An 11,361-nucleotide genomic window follows, 5' to 3' on the forward strand; every position below is an offset into this window, starting at 1 on the left:
AGGGGTAGGAATTTTGCAGATTTTACTCTCGTTCAGTTCCTTTATTTCTCTCAGATCTAGATGATAGGAGATGTTTTATTGCTAGCACAATGCTTGCCAATATTGCTTGACTAGTGCATATCTTCAAAGTCCTTATTGCTGTAGAGGCAGGCATTGAAGCCACTTCCAAGTTGTTTAACCTGAGCTTAATTTGTGTTGAATGGCATATATTGTTGTCTTTTGGGAAATAATCATTCTAGTTCTTTTTGGATTTATAATGAGTTTCATGGATATTTCTTCCTCTCTTTGATGGAATATTTTTTTGGGTGTAAAGAATGTCTCATCTTTTTGCTGAGACTGCTTGCACTTTAGGTTAATATAGTGGGATTTCAGATATGTGAACTTACATTAGATGGCATTCATGACAAGTTTTTGATAGTGTGCAGCAGCAATAAGAAGTAATGGAGGTAAGTTGACAACCATGGTAATTTAGAATTTGTACATCACAAACAATAAGATCTCTAGAATAAAGCCTATATCATTCTAAATTTATATATAATTATGTGTTTCTTCTTACCTCCTTCTGGCTTAATGTTGTTTATATCTAATCTTTCCTCAATCTTGGTAAGGTGGTTTACATTCCCAACTCTCTTAATGTGAAAGGATTTCATCTTCTGAATAAATAAGTTCTAAAACGTGATAGCATACATTTAGTGATGTGTCTCACGGCCGTGCTTAACATAATTAGAGTTTGAGCGTACACCCCGCACCCGTCTAATCTAAAAGTTCCTTATCTATCCGATCCGTATCCCCTTCCAGATTTTAGGATTAATCCTTATTTCTAGTCAATTGCATGGAGTCACAAGAGTTCACATTGCCACATTTATTAATCCCACTTTTCGTTGACATACTTCTTGGAAAATCAAGTAGATAATAAAGAAAAGGATCAATATTTATTAATTGGTCTTATCATATTATCTTGTATGTCAGATATATATCTCACTCTATTAATGCCACGTTGATATCTCTCACATGACCATTACAATGTGAACATAATAGTAATGTTTTCTTTTTTGTAGATAGGGCGTTGATATTTGGGTTTACTACCGTCTACATACCACCTTCCTCGGTAGACAATTGTCTGCCTCTTCTATGTGAACAAAACTAATTATGTTGCTCATCCATGATGACTCTTTCCTTTTCCTCTTCTCTTTAATGACTTGCTCAGCGAGCTCAATCGCTACTCCTACATCCCTCTCATCGCAAAGCTCCTTAGTGATTAGAGGATAAGACGGTGGCAGCGTGGATGGTGGCTTGTTGAAGGAGTAGGAGACAGATGGAGAAGGAGGCAACGACATACCGATAGAGGAGGAGACCGGAGGAGATGGTTAACGAAGGAGGGGAAAGCCGATAGAGTGGAGGAAGAAGAGGAGGAGGGGGAGGAGGCCGATGAAGGAGGAGGAGAAGGTTGATGAGAGGAGGAGGTGGCGTCATGGCGACGATTTGCTCATAGAGGCCAACAAAGGCTTGCTGATAGAGGCTGACAGAGAGAAGGAGGCCGGATGGGTGTGGGTGAGGTGAGGGTGGGTAGGTCGTGTGGGGTAAGGCTATGGGTGGTGGATAAGGGTGAGGGTGGGGTGGGTGAGGGTGATTGGTGAAGGCGATGGTGGGGTGGGTGAGAGAGATGGGTGAAGGTAATGGGTAATGGGTGATGGGTGATGGATGGATGACAGGTGATGGATGGGGGTGGGGTGGATGAAGGTGATGAGTTAGGCTATCGAGCCCATCAAGTTGGTTTTAACGGCTTAGGCTCGGTTTAGCTCTGATCGAGTCGAACTGGACTCGAACTTCAGCCGAGTTGAGCCGAGTCCGAGTCAAGGCCAAGTCGCTCGTCAAACTTGACAGCCCTACTCAGAGAGGCGAAGTACATGCAAAACAATGCTGACAACAAGGAGGCATTGCTCACTCCCAAAGAAGACCATGTCGCTCGCCGCGTAGTCGATGCGTTGGTCCTCGTTTCCACCAACACTTACGGTGAGCCTTTGGTCGTTAGCACGATTAGCTATGTCAAAGGGAATGGTAATGTCATCGTCGAGTACCCCGATGTTGACTCCAATCGTGCCATCTCCCAATAATATTAATATGTCGTGTTAACATGATTAGACGAGTTATATCGTTTTACTCGTTTAATAATTAGATCGTGCTCATGTTTACCAAATACAACCCGTTTATTTATCGGATCATATTCGTGTTAGGATGAAGTTGACCCAATTCAAATCTAACTCAACCCAAACCCACTTAACACGATCCAATTACCACCCCTATGTCGAACCTTATGGATTGGTTCATGATTTAGAGTTTGAGTATTCTTATATCTCCTTAGAGTTAATTGTTTACACCTTAGTCAGGAAGTGATTCTTACTGTTTGTTTGTTTTTTTTCTTCGCTAGGACCAAGGTTTCAATGATCAACTCACTGGATATGATAAGAAAATTGAAATTTTACTATATGCTTAGAATTTTAAATCAGTCAAGTGATTAAGCCATGAGATAGATCTGGAGGAGTTACATGACAAAGAATAAATCTTTGGGATAAATGATGTACACCATGCAAATGACAAGTACTGCCTTTCTCTGACATGAGCAAATCATCGCGGTAGAGGTGATCGACGAGGACATTGCTGTGAAGGTTCAAGAAGTACATGGTCGATGCCATCGCAAGCTTCTCTCCCCGCTAAGATCCTTTAACTGTCTCCCTCCTTCGAGACCTCTGTTGTGATTAGAGATCACAACTACCCAAATCCACATACAAATGCACTCACAACCAAGCAATTTGAGTGCCAATCCCACGAGATTGGACTATTTCTCTCACTGTGGAGATAAGATCAGAATTCTATTTCAAGCGTAATAATCCTCAATTTTGCTAATATAGAGGTATATAAGCTGGGATCAGATCCTCAGGATGAGGTCAGGAAATTGAGAAACCAAAGCATGATAGTCTTCCCAGGTGGCTTCGGACTTGGAGGAGTTGCTCCACTGCACCAAAATTTGAGAAATAACTCGATTGCTTCTGCAAACTATGCGCCTTGCGAGGATCTTTTCTAGATATAATAAGGCTTCACCATTAGAATCCACCAAGGGTAGAGAACTCTGTGGACTAATCTCAGATCCAAATACTTTTTCAGCCGTGTAAATGAAAAACATGATATATTTTGAAATCCGAAAGAAAAAGAAGTTTGTATGCCACTGTACAATTAGCTTAAAGGAGCTGCTCGACGGTACGACAACTTGAAGCAAGTTTTAACGGTATTTAGTTCAGAGTAATAATTTAGCAACGTACATAATTTGAAGTCTAGGCTAGACTAGGCTAGGTAACTTATTATATAGGCTAAAGTATAGTAGAACCTAAATACCTCTATATTTATAAATAAATAATTTTTTATCTAGTGCATATTTAACTTTCGATCTCTGATCTCTCGAATGATTAAATAAAAAATGCCAAGCAAACTCAATGGCAGACGGCTAATTATTTCGCATATATAGATTAGTGGAGCCTAGTTGTCATCACTCCTAACGTAAGGAATAAATAATTATAAATGCCAGCCTAGGAAGCCGCTAGGGTTAACAAGACCTTAGACACATACTTGTGATTCAGATCTCGATCCAGATAGACCAATCTGAGAATCTTTCGAGAATTGTGAAGATGACGATGTCCCAACCACCCTCACTTATAGGAGAAGAGTGGTTAATACGACTATGACCCACCAAAGTTTGGCTGTTCCCTTAGTGTGTTCCAAGTTCGTTTTAATGTCTCCATCTTCCGTAATTTATTAAAATGTTTACTATTTTATTACGGCATGACAATATTATTTGACAATGCCATCAATTCATTTTTAAGGAGAAAATATCCTTTATTATTCATGAATTAAGTGGGGACTTAAGGATTAGAAGATAGTTTTAAAATCTTTTCAAAGCTAAAGATGTCAAAATAATAATAATAATAATTATTATTATTATTATTATCTCTCTGATGCCAAGTACAGTCAGAATTTTGTAATAACACGTTGATTAGTAGTAGTTCTCACAACTGACTCCACGATGAAGTTCAATAAATTTGTGTTTCTGAGCTTTGATTAGTGCATCTCTCAAAAAGCTTTCTAACTTCCACCCCCAGGTAAGTAAGGATATATAGCCTTTCTATGACTACTATTATAATAGAAACGTGGTTCTGGAGTAGACACCTGCGAGGACCCATCCATTTATAGATGTAATTCATGATATGTGCATTACTTGTGAGTAAATCCATAGCTTTTGAGCCAGATATTATGGTTTCCATATTTTATTACATGACAAACAATTAGCGAGAGCAGAGTCGCGGCCATCAATTTTACCTTAAAAGAAGAAGAGGAAAAGAAATTAAAATTTAAATACGAAATTAGATGAGTTTTATCGCGCCAGTAAAACTTCCAAATTTAAAAACTGGTAAGAAAATCACTAATACCAACACGTGAAAAACTAGCTTCCTGGTCCTTCTCTGTTCTCCGTGACTTTAGACTTGTATAGCCGTATTCATTGTCCCAAGATAAGAAACGTTTTAACAAGTTCTGCTTTCAAGACAAGCTTCATCAAAAACGTGTTCGTCCAGAACTTTCCAACTTGAAAATCGTGGCAATAATTTATTAAATGGGTTGAAAAGTTTAAACACGATCATTAACCTGATTATTCATAAGTTACCATGAATGACACAAATTATTTTAATTTTTTTCTTATATTGTAGATAAGTTAAATAAGTAAATTAGTTTGAGGTAATAAATACAAACGCAATTTACTTAATAATCAAATTAAATGGATCAATCCGTTTATGATATAAATCTAATTATATTAAATTCAAGCTGGTTTAAATTTTTGAGTTTTTATCGGATTATTTGGTTGGGTTAAAAATTATGCCACTTTTTTTTTCAAGTGATTGAACTTTTTTTTTTGTATAAACATTAATCTCCTGAACTGTCAGAAATACCTCATTTGACCTCTTTTGTTATGGTTATGTTACTTATTTTCATCTATAAGATGTCACGTGGTAATCACATAACAAATTTATAACAATTTTACCCTTATAAGCATGTGTAAGTCATGAGAAAATTTTAGGTGGATGAAAATATCCCTCCTCATCCTCTTCAACTCCATTAACCCCTCCTCGTGTACATGGCACCCATTGCCGCCCTCATCCTCCTTATCGTCGTCCTCCTCTCCGAGCTCGGTGTTGCCGCTGTCCTCCTCTTCATTCCCTTTTTCCCTTTGTTCTCTTCTCTTTCTCTCTCTCCCCAAATGTCTCATGAAACTCATCTTTACTACCTCCAAATCCAAGAAACCATTCTTCTATCCGAGACCTCTTGACCTAGGAATCCACCTACCACCAAGCACAATGCAAATCCAAGAAACAAACCACCCCAAAGACCCCTCCCTCCATCCCCAACTCCTCCATCTGCTGTGATAGCTGTAACCTTAACTAGACCTCTCTTCGTTGGTCATCGATAAGTGCAAGGAAGGCCACACTATAGATGAATCGGTTGCCCAGGTCGTTATCTCGGTTCTCTCTGGCTAGAGTCACGGGATCTCATCGAGTTTGATGAAGAGCCAAGCATTCATACCCTTGACACAAGGTTTTAAGGCTTACCATTTAATGCCCTCGATGGCCTTCTTGACGAGGGAGTTTTTGGTGACAAGGAGAGTGGCAGTGGATGGGAGGCCATCGTGGAGTGCCTAGAGCTAGCGAACGGAGAGGTTGTGGCACCAAATGTCAACAAGGAGTTGGCAGTTCTTGAGATTGCGATAGATGACCTCGCGCTTGGAGAGGAACACGACGACGCGGATGGATGGAAGAGAGGAGGCGGCGACAGAGCGGAGAGAGGTCATCGATGGTCGTTTCTAGGGTTTGGGTACAAAGATAACAAGGGCAAGGAATAGGGTTTCACGGGTTGGGATAAAGGGGAATTAGGGGCAATAAAGAAAATTAAAAAAATATTTAGTATTAGCTAAGCCACTTAACTATCCCACGCTATTATAAGTTGAGGGGTAATTCGATCAATTCACCGATTCCATTAACAGTGTCAGAGAGTTGAGGTATTTCTAATAGTTCAGGAGGTTAACATGTACTAAAAAAAGTTTATAGGTCATTGTAGAAATGGGTTATAGTTCATAGGACAAAAAAAGAATTATTCATAAAAATAACCATGAGAACATAATATGACAGTTGTAATAAGGGAGGAGTAAGTGACTATAAATATGAGATGATAGCAAAGCTTAAGAAAGGAGTAAGCTATTCGAATGGCCTTCCCCAGTTCTTCCTGCAACCAGGTAATGAGCTTCCTTTATTTTATCATATTATTTGCCATCTTGGTGTCATGTATACTTTAAAACAAGTTTCATATATAGAGAGAGAAAAAAAGAAGAAGATCTAATGTTGTTATCCTGCTGTTCTCATTACTATGCTCCAGATCTTTTTCTTCTCTCGAATTACTATCGTTAGTTACAATGCTAATCCTTTATGCATTTCTTTCTTCTTTTTTTTCTCATCAGATCTTGGTGAAAGGAAACTTGCGAGTAAAGACTATAATTCTAAACAGACCTCAGAAGTACAATGCCATTGCGCATCAAATGGTTGGTATTCTATGTCCTTTTTGTTTAGAGGGCACGCCAAAAGATGGCGAAGAAAATGAGAGAGAGAGAGAGAGAGAGAGAGAGAGAGAGAAATGAGGGTGTTGGTATTAGCTGTTATAAAAGTTTAAAATTACTCCTTTTAGATGTTTGATGAATGTTCGCACTAAGCGCATAGTTTTATAATCTAGGTAGCATTTTGAAGCCTCATATTTACATAGCAATTTTTAATAGGATTTTTATCCTAATGCAGATTTTGCAACTTCTGAAGGAGCTCAGAAGTTTTGAAAGAGATCCTGATGTTAAGTTGGTGATCATAAAGGTATTCTGCACTTTCAACTGCTATGCAGCAAAATGATATGAAAAATATCATTTCCTAGCTGAGATCTTATTCAAGTCAAAATTTGACAAATCTGAGCTGGCCTACCAACGGATTTAAAATAAAAAAAAAAAAAATCTAAACTAGAAACTAACAACTGTGAACCAAAATGCAAAACTCTATTTTGCTGAGCATTTAACTTCTACAGGGAGAAGGAAAAGCATTTTGTTCTGGTGGAGATGTTCCAGCCGTTATTCAATTCGTGACTGCAGGCAAAGATTCTCCAATTCAGTATAAAATATATGCCTCAGTTCGATCAAATTGATTAACTAAATTGTCAATTACACAGGACACTGGACTTTTGGTGCTCTGTTTCACAAGAAGATGCTATCGTTGGACTATTTAATAGCAACATACAAAAAGCCTCAGGTTTAGTTGCATCACAAGCTGTAGCATTACCTGACAAATTGAACTTGACTTCCTCTGACAGTAATAGATTACAATTCACAAGGCATTAATTATTTTGCCTCATTGTGGTTAAGGTCTTTCTTATTAATGGAGCAGTCATGGGAGCTGGTGCTGGGCTCTCGATGCATGGAACATTCCGAGTTGTGACAGAGAAGACGGTAACTCTCAACCTTATAGCTATGTAATGATCTCTTTAGAAACTAATATCAAAGTTATGGTTAAATTATATCTATTAATGTTTATATAATCATTCAGGTTTTTGCAATGCCGGAAGCATCAATAGGAACGTTCCCAGACGTAGGCGCATCACACTTTTTATCCAAGCTGCCAGGCTTCCTTGGTAAAGTTATTTAAGATGATCAGTTATTTCAGAAGTTCTTAATGAAATTTGAATGTAAAAGCACCTAATAGAGATCAAATTTTCTTCAGGAGAATACTTAGGACTTACTGGCGCCAGAATAGATGGGCCTGAAATGCTAGCTTGTGGACTTGCAACACATTTTGTTCTCTCTAAGGTATAATTTTGGCTTCTTTATGTGAGTTTATCTATGATATACTCTTCAATATGGCTATTAAATTGCACAAGACCTACAGAATACAGACTAATACTAGTTTGAGACTGGAGTTGCAGAAAGGTAAGAACTATGTTTAAGAAATTTAAATTTTTTCTTGTAAACCAACCCAAAATCCCAAGTAATTTTAGAAAGTCACGCCAGAGGAGCTCAATGATAATTTCCAAATCTTTGGTTTAAAATTAAATCAGATTCCTTCTCTCCTCAAGAGAAGAGAAAGAAAATGACTTAGAACGATCTTCATCGATGTGATTGCCAGAAGTAGTCGGCATAAAATCTTGAGGCACTCATAAGAGTTCCAATTGATCTTTGAACAGAATTTGCCCTTACTAGAAGAATCACTGTTTGCGGCGGGAACAGATGATTCAAGCATAATCCATAAAAGCATCCTCAAATATGAACACCAAGCAACTCTGAAGAAGGGAAATGTGTTTCAAAGGTGAGTCATCACATGTTAAATAGATGTATTATCTACATTCTATATTACTATTTATTATGTGACAAGTTAAATAGATGTATTTATTCCTTTGCAGGCTTGATCTTATCAACAAGTGCTTCTCAAAACAATCAGTCGAAGAAATCTTGTCTTCTTTGGTAAGAAGCTAATAAATAACGACTGCTAGAATCATGTTTTTTGCTGCCACTTCAGTATTTATATCAGACAGTGCTGTTTTATTCTTGCTCTATGATCGAAATTCTGGTTAGGCACTAACATTTTATTTGCAGGAACATGAGCTTGAACAAGGTAAAGATGAGTGGATAGCTGCAGCTATTAAGTCGATAAAAATGGTTTCGCCAATAAGTCTCAAACTCTTCCTTAGATCGGTAATACTCACTTTAAGAAACATTATCTGCCATGCCCTTCAACAAATCCAAGAAGAGTATCTACTGCTAGGTCTTCATAATATCTCCTAACGTGTAAGCAGATCAGACAAGGGAGGTTTCAGGAACTTGATCAGTGCCTAATCCGAGAATACAGGATGGTTTCTCATGTCTTGCGGAGAACAGTCTCTAGTGATCTTTATGAGGTAATTGAAGCTACCATTACGCAAATGAAAATTTATGCTTTTATTTATTATTATAGAGATTACAGTAGCGACATCTCCCAAATGCAGGGTACTAGGGCCAAGTTGTTGGACAGAGACAACAACCCAAAGGTAACAAACCACTCATTGAACTATTTGAGCTTTAAATTCTCACATTCTCTTTAATGATCTAACTAGGGAAAAGGTTTTTTCTTTTTCTTTTTCCTGATACAGTGGGAGCCATCAAAACTAGAACTTGTTAGTGATGACATGCTAGATAAATATTTCACCAATGTGGACAAAGAGGAGGATTGGGAAGATCTGAAACTACCGTCAAGAAGAAAATCGATCAAGGTGCAGGAAGCTGATATTTTATCTCGCATATAAACCTTCTCTCTCAATGTTGGCCAGAGTAATCCATACTAGTACTATCAAGGGTTTCAGAAAAACTGCCCGTAGATAATCAAGAATAAGCAATGAAAAAAGATCCAAGGGCGCTTGGATACCAGCTAGCCTTTTGATTGGAATAGCATTGCTCATCTAAAGCAGCAAAGTGAGCGCAATCAACACTGTATTATGTATAAAAGAATATGTTAAAGGACCGATATTAATGGAATGGCTTGATTACTTTTGTTTCATTGATTTCTTGCTCTCTCTCTCTCTCTCTCTCTCTCCTGTTGTTTACATTGCAAGATGGGATTAGGCCTAAATAAGAACTTGTCAGCAGCTAACATTACACAAGTCTTGACATACACAGGCACAAAATCGAAACAAAAGAAGTATAAAAATCTCAGGAGCTAAGATTCACATACAAAACGTGCAGTCAAGCACTCCAATCTTTTCATTCCTTCATTTTCATTCTTTTGCTTCCGTCATATTTCATGCGATTCAATTGGGGTTGTTTTGGATCATTCTCAGTTTAGCAGCTGGACCTCTTCTGTCCTTAAGTGAAAGCCTATTCATATGTTCCAATGGATGAATCTTGTGTGCCAGCCTCGCCTCCGGGCACGCCCACTGGTTATGGTCGAGAACCCGACACCTATAGCAAACAGAAGGGATATTCTCATAGTGAAATTCTTGCCACCAGCCATCCTCATCGGACCCGACCCATGTACCGGGAACAAGCGGCTTGTTCAAATAGGCCTCCACATAAGCCCTTGCAAAGCATTCACCAGTAGCTTCATCAATGTCTACGCTGTACAGTTTCCCTGCTTCACCAGCAATAGTATCCAGCTTTTCTTTGTCCCACCATTCAATAGGAAGACCTGGCAAGCTAAACCAGACTAGAGCTGTATCAATCTTTCCTTGACCCCTAAAGTTGGGAATCCATTTCATGAGAGCAAGTATCTCTCCCCTCACCACATAAGGACCATTTCTCCATATCTTGAACCTATCAGCTTCACACTTTATCTGAAATATATAGAAGCCATGAACAAACTCTATCACCTTGTACTCAGATTCAGTCTTCCAAATACTCGTCAGACGCTCTTTTACAACTTCGTAACGGATTGTCGGACCCAAAAATTTTCCGATCAGGGAGAACTGCCATGGTTTCCTGGCCTTAGCCATCACTTCTTCACTAATTTCCACCACTGGACGTGATTCTATCATTCTCCTTACTTGCTCCTTAGTAGGCCGGTCCTCGGGCTTTTTTACTCGCCGGCAGATACTCTTGTGAGCGTATTCCAATTCTCTATCTATTATAGCGTTAATCCTTTCAATTTGTTCTTCGTTTCGACCCAGAGATTCCTCCGATCTTTCCGGCTCAACCAGGGTTTCGACTTCCAACGCGGTTGATCTTTGTTCTACCATTCTTCACTACTTTGATTGCGAAATGCTACATCACAGAAGATAACAAGTTTAAGGATTTAAAGCCTTTATGCTGTACGAAGTAGAAATAGTTACAATGCATCCAGGGAAATTAACAGAGCAAGACACAGCAACTAAGATGACAGTTGAGATTAAAAGCTAGAAGAAAGTATCAAGTTTAGAATATTTCACTTGAGATCTTTCTCGACCTTTTTGTCTCTTTGCTCTACAAGCTCCCACGTTTAGGGTTTCCTTGGCACCACCTCAAGCTTCAAGAATCACAGAGATTTCAAATTGGGTTTGGCCGCCAATTCCACATTCCTCTATGACACCCAGGTGAGAACGCGGATCTCCGACACGTGTCCGTGTATTTGACTATACTAACAGTTGGAAAAAGGTAAATCTAATGGAGAAAAATAACTATTTTAAGTCCAGTTTGATTTGTGGCTGAGCTCCGAAATTGATACAGTTAGTCTTAATTTATTAAAAAAATAAACTTAGTTAGATATTAAAAAAAATAAAAAAAATATTTAATTA

The 11,361-nt window shown here is 38.4% G+C and overlaps 2 protein-coding genes across 3 annotated transcripts; one reads left to right on the top strand and one right to left on the bottom strand.

Annotated features, from left to right (window-relative positions):
- Positions 1–6,007: 6,007 nt before the first annotated feature.
- Positions 6,008–9,653, top strand: LOC140767130 (probable 3-hydroxyisobutyryl-CoA hydrolase 3). Its single transcript, XM_073106934.1, has 14 exons — positions 6,008–6,331; positions 6,554–6,634; positions 6,885–6,953; positions 7,159–7,222; positions 7,300–7,379; positions 7,493–7,576; positions 7,674–7,758; positions 7,848–7,933; positions 8,308–8,429; positions 8,524–8,584; positions 8,717–8,815; positions 8,917–9,018; positions 9,106–9,147; positions 9,250–9,653. Exons 1-14 carry the CDS (start codon positions 6,302–6,304, stop codon positions 9,400–9,402), a joined length of 1,158 nt encoding a protein of 385 aa, XP_072963035.1. The 5' UTR covers positions 6,008–6,301; the 3' UTR covers positions 9,403–9,653.
- Positions 9,654–9,679: 26 nt separating this feature from the next.
- LOC140767132 (uncharacterized) lies at positions 9,680–11,108 on the bottom strand. 2 transcript variants are annotated; one of them, XM_073106936.1, is made up of 2 exons: positions 11,017–11,098; positions 9,680–10,852 (listed from the first exon to the last, which is right to left on the bottom strand). In XM_073106936.1, exon 2 carries the CDS (start codon positions 10,825–10,827, stop codon positions 9,904–9,906), a length of 924 nt encoding a protein of 307 aa, XP_072963037.1. In that variant the 5' UTR covers positions 10,828–10,852; positions 11,017–11,098; the 3' UTR covers positions 9,680–9,903. The 2 variants fall into 2 exon arrangements, with proteins under 2 accessions (XP_072963037.1, XP_072963036.1); XM_073106935.1 differs by having other exon boundaries at positions 9,683–10,852; positions 11,034–11,108.
- Between the last annotated feature and the right edge of the window lie 253 nt (positions 11,109–11,361).

The sequence above is a fragment of the Typha angustifolia genome, chromosome 9 (assembly GCF_048772165.1).
Source record: "Typha angustifolia cultivar Huaian chromosome 9, ASM4877216v1, whole genome shotgun sequence".
NCBI classification, from domain to species: domain Eukaryota; kingdom Viridiplantae; phylum Streptophyta; class Magnoliopsida; order Poales; family Typhaceae; genus Typha; species Typha angustifolia.

Excerpts from the sequence above, each read along its gene's own strand:
- LOC140767130 (XM_073106934.1), top strand. The coding sequence starts at position 6,302 with ATGGCCTTCCCCAGTTCTTCCTGCAACCAG. Across the intron at positions 8,430-8,523 it reads AAGGGAAATGTGTTTCAAAG|GCTTGATCTTATCAACAAGT; the intron begins GTGAGTCATCAC and ends ATTCCTTTGCAG. Across the intron at positions 8,585-8,716 it reads AAGAAATCTTGTCTTCTTTG|GAACATGAGCTTGAACAAGG; the intron begins GTAAGAAGCTAA and ends TTTTATTTGCAG.
- LOC140767132 (XM_073106936.1), bottom strand. The coding sequence starts at position 10,827 with ATGGTAGAACAAAGATCAACCGCGTTGGAAGTCGAAACCCTGGTTGAG.